This window comes from Acomys minous (assembly GCF_964271855.1).
Source record: "Acomys minous genome assembly, chromosome: 18".
Classification (NCBI taxonomy): domain Eukaryota; kingdom Metazoa; phylum Chordata; class Mammalia; order Rodentia; family Muridae; genus Acomys; species Acomys minous.
Window position 1 is genome coordinate 6,040,869 of NC_140501.1, and position 14,278 is coordinate 6,055,146.

General features: G+C 44.5%; 1 protein-coding gene across 2 annotated transcripts in view; it reads right to left on the reverse strand.

The window, feature by feature from the left end:
• Positions 1-14,278, reverse strand: part of GPR180 (G protein-coupled receptor 180) — a 28,816-nt gene that overhangs the window by 10,732 nt on the left and 3,806 nt on the right. Inside the window, exon 3 of one of the 2 annotated variants that reach the window (XM_084767435.1) lies at positions 6,008-6,208. The exons of the other annotated variant lie outside the window; for it this stretch is intronic. Coding sequence (XP_084623561.1) covers positions 6,008-6,208 — 201 coding nt within the window. The remainder of the gene's footprint in view (positions 1-6,007; positions 6,209-14,278) is intronic. 2 annotated transcript variants of the gene reach the window in all.

Here is a 14,278-nt window from a genome sequence, read left to right on the forward strand (position 1 = left end):
TATTGTCACTAGCCGCCTAGCAGACCTTGACCACGCTCCTCCAAGTGCAGTCCGTGGTCAAGCAACCCAGCCAGAAAACTCGTGATACACAGTCCTGGGTCCCATTCAGACCCGCCAAGTCAGACACTGCAGCATGAAGCCGAGCAGTCTGCTTTGGGAAGCCCATGGTGATCGAGGTAATAGTGAACACAAGGGACCACAGTTCTGGAATGCTCCAGCTTTAAGACGTCATGACCAGAGCCCCCTTCTCTGGTACATGTGGTAGCTACTGCCAAAGACGAAACCTTCTGGCAATATGAAGTGTGACAACAAACAAATGGCCACCAAGGCAAGTGGCCAAGAACAAAGCTAGATGAATCATATTGTCTCCTCAGAATTTCAATTAACAAAGCTGATGCTGAAGAGAGCTAATGGCGGGCTAGGCCAGCAGTCCCACAGGCAGGAATGCTGTCAAGGTCTCGTGTGAGCAGAAGCTATGAGCGAAGGAGACTGGCTGCGAAGATAAGAACCAAGTAAGAACACAGGCGCTAGCTACACTGACTATGAGGACACGCGTGATGTGACTTTGGCCACCGGTATCCTGTGACCACGTGACCTCACAACATACATGGAATTGAGTTTTTATTTAAGAATTTCAGGGAAATTTTCTAAGGAATTTCAAGTTCAAAGCTTGGGAATTCTATGGTTTTGAATTTAAGGGGTTAATTTAACTTAGTCTTCCTTTTCAATCCAAGGGGGACTGGTCTCAGGAACCCCTTAGACATCAGAATCCACGACTTCTCAATTCCCTTAAATAAAACCCATGTGTATCATGCTGTACACTATAGATCACCTGTAGATTATCTTCAATGCCTAGTACAACACAAAGGCTATATAAAGAGATATTATACTTTGTTGCTTAGGGAACAGTTAAGCTGGTATGTTTCCAGTATACACAATATTTCCCATAACACTGTCCAACTGTGGCTGGCTGTATCCAGGGGCATGGCATGTACTGACATGGGGCTGTACATGGGGCTATAAATCCACAGTGGTCCCTAAGGCAGGGCGTTTCCATTCTAGGGACAGCAATATGCACTACTGAGGGGGCAGGGAGCGCTCTATGGAGCTATGAACAGACGTGCATTTGCTGCCCTGAGGACCCTGAGGTGCAGTCAGGTCCCATCTGCAGTCAGCAGCAGTTAACAAAGAGAAAAGAAAATAATTGAACCATCCAAAAAGTCATTTTGGAAACACAAACCAAGAGACAGGTATCCCAGGAAAAATAGCAGATAGCTCACACTCCAACATTCTGGGGCCACCAGCAAGAGAACCAGACGCAGCAAGAAGTCCTTCTGCCACTGGGTGTCTCTCCTGCTCTACCACACAAGCGACAACACGGTTCCGAAGAGACAGGGTCAGCTGGCAGGAGAAAGCGTCAGGTGCTAGCAGGGGGCAGTTTTCAGCTCTTTGCATTTCAGAATAGTGGCACTGAAATCGTGGGTCTACTACAGTACCTGACAAGGAGAAAATGCAGACCCCTCTGATATGGTGGCAGCTGTGGGCCAACAATATTCCTTACACTAGCGTTGTTCTGATTTTGGTTTCTTTTCTAATCTTTCCTTCTTTGCATTAAATAATTACACAAAGCATCTATTTGAAGTTCTATTTATTTGTAATACTTTGTGAAGTACTCATTGCAGAGTCAGGTTTCAGGCCTCATGACATAACAGATCACCATTAAAAGAAAACAATAACTATAAGGACAAAAGGACTTTATTCAGTAGGAAATGTATCTCCCAGAAGGAGCTAAGATTATAAGCAAAGAAAAATTATAGATTAGAGAGCAAAGAAAAATATTTGATTGGATTAATAGATTAAATAAACTAAACTAAGACATGGCTCAAATTTTGTTGAGGAAATCTTCGATAAGCACGTGTTACCGAGAGCCTGTCTGTAACACACTTGAGCGATAAAGACGCTGGCTTTCCACTCCAGGCTTTATTATTATTTTCTCTTTAAACAGATCAGCTCTAAGACATGTCTCTGCGTTCTCTTTAGCTATGAATTTTACTTTTGTTCCGCCTCTAGCAGTCACAAGAAAGCAATTTGTGTTGCTCACACTGGAATTACAATCTAATTTTAAAACAGGTGGGTAATTAAAAGTCAATACGCTCTAAAGAAAACTCTTAGATGAATAGGCAGCAGATGGTGAACACTTGGAAGGAGCCGTGAGGATCACAGAGCGATGACACTGAGCTGGGAGCCTGCTTGGAGAGCGGCTCCGTGGCGAGCAGAGAAGTGGGGCACTTCCTGCCCAGCTCACCTCCTGATGCACAGCAGTGACGTCTCACCCACAAGTGTCTCAACACTAGCCACAATTCCAAACCATCTGCCGATCTGTCTACCCTCACTTCTTACACACTGAATGACGGTGCTACAGCACAAAGATGTGTGAGAAGAACTTCGTCTCTCTGGAACAAGAAGCCTTAGGGCTTCTTTTCCTTAATACCTCATCACAGGCACTAGAGTTTTTCTGTTACATTAAGCTCTACAGTTGCAAAATTCACCAGCGCTAAGCGGACAGCCCACCTATCTTTGGAATGAAAGGAAAACCAAAAAGCGTAATGTGCGTGCTGAAGTCTAGACAATACAGGAAAGCCTGTAATGTTATTTCAACAAAAACTAGCTGCTCGCGTTAGACAACAAGCTCTCAAGACTTAAGAACTTCGAACAGGAGGAGAAAATACAGTTAGTAAGACTTTTTAACCTTTTAATTTTCTACATGTTTTGAGCATTTCAAATATGAGTAATGCATTATATCATTTCTACCCTCCCTTCCCCCCCCCCCCCAGCTCCTCCCACTTGTCCAACTCCCTCTTAAATTCATGGTTAATCTTTTAAGGAAGCAATTCCATTTTTCTACCTCAAAAGCCTTATATGATGTTAAACTGCATCAACTTTGCCTTGGTTGTTTTAGTAAAATGAGACTTGCACTGCACATCAGGGACTGACCTGTAGGCAGAACGTTACTGCACTGGGCAAGGAGTCCAATGTTGGTTTTCTGTGCCCCATACTTCGTTCTGAGAATCTCCTGTCTAAACTGTGCTCCCCAATTATGCCCTGATGTGTCAAGGAAACAGCTTAAGAGCCAATCACTGAGCAGGGGAGAGAGCAGGGCTGGACTTCCTGCCAGCAGGGGAGGAGAAGAGAGAGAAAGGAAGTATGGGAAGAGACAGAAAAAGGGCCCCTGGAGCAGAGAGAGCCAGAAAAGGTAAGCATCTCGGGGATTTTGGAAAACAGCAAGCCAGACTAGCTTAGAGAATAAAAGCAGATTAATACAGCTCAGTTCCTGTGCCATAAAGGTGGTTAAATAAGTAACATAAACCAGTCTCAATTATATGGGTATTAGCTGGGTTAAGAGAGAAACTACAACACATGCATTTTTACAGCAACCACTAGCAGCAGCCGCAGTTTGGATTTGGGGTGCACTGTTAACTGCACTGAAGGAAAGAGACAGCTGTAGAACACAAAGGGACCAGCATGCCACACTGACTTATTGTTTGTAGGCTGTAGTAGGTTACACAGTCAATTCTAAATAAAAAATGCAGAAAGTCCAATTTTTTTACCTAGAGTCTATAATTAGACAAGTGAACAAGTTCCTAAAAGAACTGGAGACTTCCTGGAAACACGCTGTACAGCAGGAAGCGCCCTCTTAAGATGCACCACAAACCCTGCCTGTACAGCAGGAAGTGCCCTCTTAAGATGCACCACTAACCCTGCCTGCCGCCCACACCGTTCGGAGCGGCCTTCAGACAGCAGCAGCAACTTCACAGCTGGCTCAGTGTCTAGCTTACGAGCCTGAGTCTCAGACGGGAGACTGGAATTTAATTTTTATTTATTTTATTTTGATTTTGTTGCTGTTGTTTTGACACACGGTCTCACTATGTAGTTCTGGCTGTCCTGGAACTCACAATGTAGACCAGACTGGTTTTGAACCCACAGAGATCCGCCTGCCTCTGCCTCCCAAATTTGTATTTTTTGAAAAACAAAGGCAATGATAATAAAAAAGCAAAACAAAAGCTTCTTCTCTAGATGTGATGGGCACGAACCATCAACTTAGACGCCAGCGCAGACCACCCACAAGGCTTCAGGCAACAGAATGAGGTGACTTTCAGAAAGCAAGCCAACCTCAGACTGGTTTTCAACAGTGCCAAGGCCCTTCTGGGTCCCTGTGACTCTTAAACAATCAGTCCCCGCAGGGTGGCTCTGCACAGAATCTCACAACTAACTGAAGCTTTACAGATTGTCAGTGGCGTGACCTGTGTAACTTTCACATTTTAGAATAAGCTTCTGGATAGCAAATCAGTAATAAAAGCCAGAAAAAAGCAGGCCAGAAAGCCTAGGACTAACAGATGGATTAGAATCATCTGTATGAACTCCAAAGAACAGCAAGCCGGAGCTCTGGATGCTAGGGAACCACTAGAGGTGTGGGCACAGGCCAGAAAAAGTCAGGGCAAGGAAGACTCACATTTAGAGGTCCTGGTACAGCAAATATGCTATAGGGTCAAAGTTCAGATGCCAAATTGGGGACGAGAAAAAAAAAATTAACAAAGAGCCAGGGCAAGAAAAATGCCTGTCAGGATTCGAAGAGCAGCAGGTCCAGCTGTCAGCCAGGCAGCAAGGGAAGCCCATGGCCCAGCGACTCACAGCCCCAGCAGTCCTAAGCAAGTGCAGCAGGAACAACAGGCCAGTAGTCCAACCGCTCCTGCAGTGCTGTCCACAGTCTTGGGTTTCACAGAACACCAGAGTGGCTTGCAAAAATAACACAGGGCACACTACTTCCAGTAATTGTCTGCAGCCTGGGGTGTCATCAGCCAGACACAACCTAAGTTCACTTGTTCTCCCAAGCATCGTGAATGCCTGTTACTTCTCCTCAGGAGTAATGTTTTATTTATTTTCTTTCTTTCTTTTCTTTTTTTTTTTTTTTTTTTTTTTTTTTTTGGTTTTTCGAGACAGGTTTCTCTGTGTAGCCTTGGCTGTCCTGGACTCACTTTGTAGACCACGCTGGCCTCGAACTCACAGCGATCCGCCTGCCTCTGCCTCCCAAGTGCTGGGATTAAAGGCGTGCGCCACCACACCCGGCCTAGGAGTAATGTTTTAAAACTACTTTAACACATTTAGTATCCCCACTGTCATTCTAAACCTTTTCAAATCAGAAGATACTTTTAAGAAAGGTTCACCCTTTCACCTCCACTCGTGACCAGCTTCTCCACATGACTGGTCTTCCTAGCACACTTACACGCTGAGTAGGCCCATGTGGCCTGACTCTTGCTCAACGCCTCTGCTTTACGGCCACAGAGCCCACAGCATTTCTTCATTTACTTATTTAAGCGGCCAGTGACTCATGAAGAGCTGAGCCCTAAAGCCTTGTCCGTGACATATAGATGGCCAGAAATGCTTACTCCAGCGTGTTGACTGACACCGGTCACACGCAGAGCACGTGTATCATGTTCATGCCAGTAATGTCTATGTGGCTGGAATCGACTTCGGTAGGCCAAGGCACAGTGACTTAAAATCTGAATGAAGACTTGTGGGGGTAAATCTGATTCCAGAAAACACCACAGGCTTGGTCATTAGGAGGGAAGAACCAAGCAAGGTGTGAATCTGTTCAAAGTCAGTGGAAGGGAAATTTCTACCAAGCAGTTTATACCTCAATGTAAATTGCTCAAATCATGAACATTTTTATTTATAAAAAGTGCCAAAATATCCTAAAATCAAGATTTAAACTGTATAAAGAAAACCAAATATATATATACACACACACAATTCTATGATTCTGTATATACAACTACCTGTTAATTTTATAATTTGTTTCTGTCTTTAACATATTCAAAGTCAGGCTATATAAAATTTGCTTTTTAAACTTCAGCTGCTTTTTGTTTTTAACATTCTAAAAAGGTAACATGAAGACCTCTGTATACAAATCTCACTGTGTATTTACAGTATATTTAAGTGCACATCTTACCAGATTCTCTAGCGCTAAAATGATCAAATGGATTTCCTTCGGCATCCGGGTTTAGTAACACCATTTCAAATGGGATATCTTCCACCTGGGAGCTCTCTGCGTCATCTTTGCAGGTGAACTTGTCTGCATACAGCACATGCCACATTTGCGGGGCTGGAATCTGGGACACTGTCAGGTTATGCTCAGTCTGGTTCATGGCCACTGAGAGAGAAAACAGCATCCTTCAGAGCTGGGCTCTCAATGCTTTAGGCACAGACCTGAGCTGACTTTAAAATCTTTCTCTTTTTGCATCAAAAATTCAAGCCCTGGTGTAATATTAGAATAAAGCACAGGGTCGAGCAGAGTAAAATGATAATTCTAAGCAAAACAAAACAAAAACATCACTATTAAAGTATCAATAACATACAAGAAAGAAATGGTTTCATTGAAACTTAGTTTTTAATAAATATTTACAAAGTCCAGTGGGTTAGTAACATTTAAAAATTAGTTTATGTGGTAAAATACATAATAAGTAGTCATTTTTACCCATATCATGCCATGCAGCAGCTGCAACCACAGATTAGGAAAGAACTCCTTGCTTTAAATATAAAATGAACCTCTAGCTAGGAAAATCCTTACACCCAAAAATATAACTTACCGTATAAAAAGTATTTCTTCTAATTTTTTTTTCTCCTTTTTTAAACGGTACCATTAGTAGTTAAAAAAAAAAAAAAGTAAACGAGAGCAATCCCAGGTCAGACTGTAGGAGGACACAGCACGGCAAGAACGAGGAATGTTGCTGGGGCACCGTGGTCTGTATTGGACTTGGTTTCAGTACTGTGCTGGCTACTTTTATGTCAACCTCAAGCAAGTTAGAGTCATCTGAAAGGAAGGAACCTAAATTGAGAAATGCTTCCCTAAGATCTGGCTAAAAGGCCTTTCCTTAATTAATGATTGAAGTGGGTGGGCCTAGCCCCTTGTGGATAGTTCTGTAGCGGAATTTTAATTCAGAACATGGCTGCTCTGGCAAGAGATCACATCCAAAGACCTTCTATGTCTATAGGATCTGGCTAGAATACAGACAAGCCTTTAGTTTCAGGAGACAGAAGCAAGCAGACCTCTAAATTCAAGGCCAGCCTGGTATAGAGCAAGTTTCAGGTAAAGGAAAGCTTGAGTGGTCCATGCCTTTCACGCCAGCACTCGGGAGACAGGCACGCGGGTCTCTGAGTTACACTCAGGCAGTTGTGCAGTGGAGCTGAGTTCGTGGCACTTCAGTTCATGGAATTTAGAGAGTTTTACAGAGACAGGTTGAAGAGAGAACGAGCCAGAAGATTAAAACAGATTGCTAGAGATAGTTTGAGGCCAAGCAAAGCAATTCAGTGAGAAACGAGGAGAAACCAGATTGCATTCATCAGCTTGGAGAGGAGTTTGAGCGAGAACAGCTGGGTTGAACCAGGCAGCCCAGAGTTCAGAAAGAACAAGTAAGGGTGAGCTCATTAAGCAGTAAGTCTCAGAGGCTGAAAACATTCTAGGTCTAAGGTAGGTTGTACAGAGGCTAGACGCTTCCAGGACTAGGCCTATGTTAGCAAAAGGAGGCAGTAAGCCCTGGAGACAACAATGAAATTGGGCAAATAAATATTGCTTTTATACTAACCCCTGAGCTGGTGGTCCTGGGTTCTATAAGAAGGCCATGAGGAGCAAGCCAGGAAGCCACACTCCTCCATGGCCCCTGCCTCAGCTCCTGCCCTGACTTCCTTCCTTCAATAATGAGCAGCGATGTGAAAGCGTAAGCCAAATAAACCCTTTTCTCCCCAAGCCGATTTGGTCATGGTGTTTCATCACAGCAACAGTAACCCTAACTAAGACAAGTACGATGCCTACATTTTTGTGTGTACAAAATAAAGAAAACCCACAGCAATTAACTCATGCAAAGACTTAGTTCTGTGAATGTCCTAGTATATTATCGTCACATTTGTAGGACTGGCTTAAAACTGACACTCCTTTCCTGTCCTTTAGAGTAAGGTGGTTATGCTAAAAAGAAAGTCTGAGAATGTACAAGGACAAGACACTTGGAGGGAGCACTGCTAAATCTCAGGACATACAGCCAAAGGGGATGCAAAACACAACCATTTATCCCTAAAATGCAGTAGCTGTTCTTTTAAGAAACATAAAATAATATTTTCTTATATCATAAAGGCCAGATTAAGAATAGCATTTAGCTATGCAAACCAACAAGTGAATCCTCTTTCTGTATTTCCTCAATAAAGACACGGAGACACCTGCCCTGACTAGCTCAGGGTTCTTCTTAGAACAAATGAGGAAGTGTATGAAATTTTCATGTAAAGTGTACACTTCTATACCAAGTATTTGTAAAACAAGCTAGGCCTGGTGGCACAGGGCTGTGTTCTACCTGCCCAGGGGTCTAATGGGGACCACAAGCTTAAGGCTCAGCTACAGAGGGCAAGCACATCCCAGCCCTCTCTCCTCAGCCTCCCCAAGGGAAAAAATGAAGATACAGCTCAGCAGCTAAGGGGGCTTAGACGCCTGAGCTCCAATCCCCGCGGCCTGGGCATGGCGTGTGCCTGTAACTCCAGTTCTTTGGGAAGTAAACCATTAGGGCTTGCGTTGCCAGCCTCACCGAGACCTGTTTCAATCACTTGGGGTGGGGGTGGGGGACCTGACATGCAGCAGGAAACATGCCACCTACACACAGGCACACGAGCACACACACACACACACATGCTTAAAAACAAGGAGAGCTGAGGCTGGAGTTTGTGGGGTATTTGCTTAGTGTGCAGGGCTCTAGGTTCAATCCCTGCATCAGAAGGAAAAGGCTCTTTTTTTTTTTAAAAGCTCTTAAACAAAATGATGAGTCCACTGTCCAACTCTAGATGACTCTTGCAGCATGTCAATGCTTAAGAAGAGATGGTCATATCTGGGCGTGAAGGTGCATGCCTCTGTGGAGGAGAAGGCAAGCGGATCGACTTCAAATCTAGTCTGGTTTGCAGAGTGAGTTCCAGGACAGCCAGCTACACAGAGAAACAAGAACAGCAAAAGGCTTGGACTTTTTCTCAACTATATGAAAAAACTATTTACTAAATAAGACATTTCTTGAGGTACTAGGAAATTTCCATCTATAGACTAAACCTCAGAGGATTTTATAAAAGAATTATTTCCTCAGGTACAATAATCACAGTTGTGTATAAGCATGTCCTTACTCTTTAAATATATATGCCATGAATGAATGGAAGGTAAACTGATGATGCTTGCAGATTATTTTCATATGGTTCAGTTCAAAACAAAATCCACACAGATATAAAGCAAATGTTACAGGAAATTATCATGTCTAAGTGGAGGACACACAGATGTCTGGACTGGCAACTTCTTTGCATTATGAATGAATGCAGGGGATCTAGTTCAAATTCAAGATGGAGGACTTGGACTTTATAACTGAACATCTCATTCATTGTTGGTTAAATTGAACAAGTGAATTTGATTAATGTTACATCTTCTTTTTTTTACCACAGTTAAGATACCTGACTTTAAGTACTTTTTAAAATATACAGATTCTGAGATGAGTGTGGTGGTGCATGCCTTTAATCTCAGCACTCCAGAAGCAGTGCTGAGACTGAGGCTAACCTGGTCTACATAAACAGTTCAGGACTGTCAGGGCTACACAGAGAACCCCTGCCTCATGTACGTATGTATATGTGTACACACACACACACACATACACACACACACACACACACACACACACACACACACACGCTGATTCTGAAGAAATGTGGCTGAGATTTTAGCTTGTGTTAAATACCTGAAGACTTAAGAATGTAAGGTGCCGGCATGTGGAAGAGAACGTCAGCAGCATCTGGTTCCATCTAGATCCTCATGGTCAACTGAGGGGTCAGGGAAGGAGTGGGAAGGGTGCTCAGGGAGCACACAGCGGCCAGGAACTACTTTCACCACAGGTAACTTCCAGGGCAATCTACAAGGCCTGTGCAGCTGTCCTGGAAACACAACTTGCTAAGAAGACCAGGCAGGCCTCCAGCTCACCTAGTGTTGGGACTGAAGGGATCCCTGACGGCCCTGGGCAATCAGGAAGGAGGCCAGAGGCGTGCTTCCTGACAAAGCCACAGGACTATACAACCCAGCTGGGCTGACTGGCACAAGTCACACATAAAGAAGCAGCTTCATCCTCCCAGCACAGAAAGACAGCCCTTCCTCCTGACCCACAGGTGATGCTCTCCCTCCCTCCCAGCCCGTTCGCCATCTTTCACTGTACACTCAATAGAATAAGTAAATGAACGAATAAGAAGTTTCCAGTTAAAAAAAAAAAGAATTTAACATGCCATCAGTAAATGGCTCAAATGAGGCTGCTCAGACGTGAGGCACTGCTACACAGCCTGGACCAGACCTCAGGCATCAGGTCCGGCTATGATGCTGCTTGAGCACTTAGACTTTTTCTCATGGAGACACAACACAAAAGTGCGCCGGTGTATTTCACTGTGGCACAGTGTTTGGTACTTCTTTTTACATTATATGGACTTACATCAAAGACACAGCAGTGCTTCCTAAAGAGGCACTCGATTAGTTTTCTGTCGCGTTGTCTTTTTGTAGTCAGCCTCTTGTCAATACTGTGCTACTGTTTCTGAGACAAAAGACTACAGCACAGCTTGCATGTTCAGTGAGGGTGTAATCAGCATCTCACGTATTAACAAGATGTGACTCACTGAAGTGGTGCTGAATGGCCAATTGTCTAGTCATTATAAAAAGAAATAGATGATGTTAACAAGAGTGCTCAGGGTAAAGAACTAATGCCTAAAATGTTTTTAAAGTGTCTCAAATATACAAAAGGAATCCTATGTGTGAGAAATAAAAGACAACGAACTATTCTCTATGCAATATTGTATTTAATTACTTAATCTGATAACAAATTATTTGGCATCAGTTTTTAAGAGAAATTTATACTAATTTTCAGTGTCTTCTTTTGAACTAAAATGGACAAAGCAGTTTCTAGCATTAAAAAAAGAAAACCCTGGGATGGGGCATACCTCAGTGGCAGGTCACTTACCAAGTACCAATAACAAAGACTCTGGGTTCAAACAATCCTTTAACACACACACACACACACACACACACACACACACACACACACACACACTCATATGTTGGGATTGGAGAGGTGGCTCCGCGGTTAGGAACACTTACTGCTCCTACAGAGGACTGTGGTTCAGTGTCCAGCACCACACAGTGCTCACCACCATTCTCAGCTCCATCTCAGGGCTCCACTACCAACACAGCACAGACACTCAGATTGCTGGTCATTTTCAGTGTGTCCCAGCAGTAAGGCTTTGCATAAGCACAGGGCAAAACTGACAAGTTTATTAGGGTTGTTACATTGTAAAAGTCAGATTGCTACTCTGAAAATGTACTTGCTCCAAAAGATTACCCCTAAGTACGTGGCCTATTACAGTGTCATGAAATAATGAATATCCTTTTTCACCAAAGGCATCTGACCAGCAATACGCTATAAATATGGCCATTAGTAATTCAAAAGATTAAAATAGATTTTTATGGATAAGGTTTTGTTTTAAAAAAAAGGAAACAATAAAACATGCATATATGTATACACACACATGTATGTATAACATAGACACACACTAGCTGGTTTGTCAACTTGACACAAGACGGAGCCATCTTGGGAAAGGGAGCCTAGGTTAAGAAGTTCCGTCCATCAGACTGGCCTGTGGCGAGTCTGTGGAGCACCTTCTTAACTGACGGTTGATGAGAAGGGCCCAGTCCACTGTGGGTGGTGCTCCCCATGAGCAACAGGTACAGGGTTGCAAAAGAAAGCAAACTGAGCAAATCGTAGGAACAAGCCTGTAAGCAGTTTTCCTCCATGGCCCCTGCTTCCATTCCTGCCCTGCTTGAAGTCTGGCCTTGGCTTCTTTTGATGATGGACTATTATCTGTAAGCTGAAATAATCCCGTCCTCCCCGGCTTACTTCTAGGTAATAAAACATTGCTACCCACAGAAGCAAACTAGGACACAACCTTTAATACAAAATATAGTACTTTATTTTAAGTTCCTAAATTTAACAAAATATTCATTCCTCTAAAATTCCTATTTCCTGTAATCTTTAATTTTTTGTAATTTCTGTATGTGTAGGTTCCCCCAGTTGGCAGAAGAAGGCATCAGATTCCCTGGAGCTGGAGTTACAGGCAGTTCCGAGCTGCCAGATGTGCTGCTGCAAACTGAACTCAGGTCCTCTGCAAGAGCGGCAAGTGCTCTGAACCACCGCGCCACCTCTGCCATACCTCCTTTCATTTCATTACTCCCCAAATACTCCTGTCTTTGAAAGATTAGGGAAGGAAAGAGCCCACAGCAGCAAAGGCCGAGGACCCTAAGGACCCGGAGGACCCACAGGCGGCAGAGTTCTATCCACCCGAGAAGCAGCTTCATGGTGGGCGGGGCCTCAGCCCAGCTGGCCTGTCTATGTACAGGTTCTCATGAGTCACTAGCATGACTTCCAGTTTAGTGGGCTTGCACTCTGGCAGCATAGGAAATGGTGCTCTGTAAATAGGATATGAGACAAGATGAACCAGATGGCTTAGGAAAACCAACGACAGTCCTAAAGCCTGACAAGTTTTTATTGGAACAAGAAAAAGTATCCATGGGGCCAGATGAAGAATCAACAGGCAAATCACACGCCACCCCAGCCAAGGGCTGCGCATCCTCCAGGCACGTGGAACACACATCTTCACTGCGCACCAGGACTCACAGACTGCCATTCCACAGTATACCATGTAAACAACATTCACCACACTTACTGTGGCTGAAAGTTTATGGAACACTGCTTCAGGTTTATTAATTTTAATTGTGTGTGCATGTGGTGGGGGGGGGTGAGAAGGAAGGACGTCTACAGAGGCCAGAAGAGGGTGCGAGGTGCCCTGGAGACGGACTTACAGAAGTGAGTCCTGTGAGCCACCTGACCTCAGGTCTTTGCCAGGAGCAGTAGGCACTCAACACCAAGCCCTACCTCTGTTTACCTTACGGACTGAGGGCATGTCTGTGTTCTGGTCACTGATACATTAGCAAGGCCTAGCACTGTGCACGCAAGCACAACTGCTCAGTGTAGGGACAGGTGAACAGACGCACAGGCAACTGGCTGAGTTTTGAAAACTACAACCACAAGTGGGAGTCATGATACATGCTGTACAGGTAAACAGGGGATTTGCGGAAGGAGAGCTGAGGAACAGCGACTGAAAGCGAGAAAGCCTGTGCAAAGGCGCACAGCCAATGAAACGGGGGACTGATGGGGCAGGGCAGAAGCGGAGGGTCCACAGTGGAGAGAGGGCTGAGCACTCTGCTGACCACGCCAAGAGGCCTGAGAGTGTTGGAGTAGCGGGAAGAAAACACTGAAATATTTTAATGGTGTGGTAACAAAGCAAAGACAACTGACCAATGTGCTGTTTAGAAAGATCACTTTTTATCTAAGAACAGTGGTGCATGCCTTTAATCCCAGGACTCTGAAGGCAGAGGCAGGTAGATCTCTGTGAGTTTGAGGATAGCCTAGTCTACAGAGCAAGTTCCAGCCCAGAGAGCAAGCACTTTAAGGGGATTTGGAAGCAAATGCTCAGGACTGAAGTGTTAGAGGAGGGACTTACGGTGCAAGCTCCTGAAACAGAGTCGGTGAAGAGCGGGCCGGGAAGCTGGGTGGTGAGCTCAGGATGAACGTTAGAGAACTGAGGGCAGAGGAGGACCTCAGAGTATCAAACGCAGGGATGAGCAAATGTGACAGCGCGACAGCTGACTGGATTTGTACACATCTTCAGGTAAGGTCAGAATTTAGGGTTGAAGTAAATAACTATATAAGTCCTTTGATATCCGAACCTGCCATTCAGATCTCTTCTGCACACTACAGCTGTCACCTAATACGCTAGGCAACAAACACCGTAATGGACAACGGAGATGAAGGGACTTCCGTTTTCATCCCTGCTCTCCTGACAAGCCTGGACAGCTGGAAGTGGGAGCGCTCCACCTGGCCAGGTCAGAGCATAGTAGCGTGATGCTTGCTGCACGTATGAATACAGGAGAGGATAGGAAGAGGGCAACTGTACTTTTCCTCACGGATGCCACAGTGTTAGGCCGGGACCATCCCCATAGGCCTGTACGTTTGGATACTTGGTCCTCAGTTGATGGAACTGTCTGGGAAGGATTATGAGATCGCTGAGGTTTTAAAAGACTTGTGCCATGCCAGCATGGTCTCTGCCTCCAGCTTGTGGATCA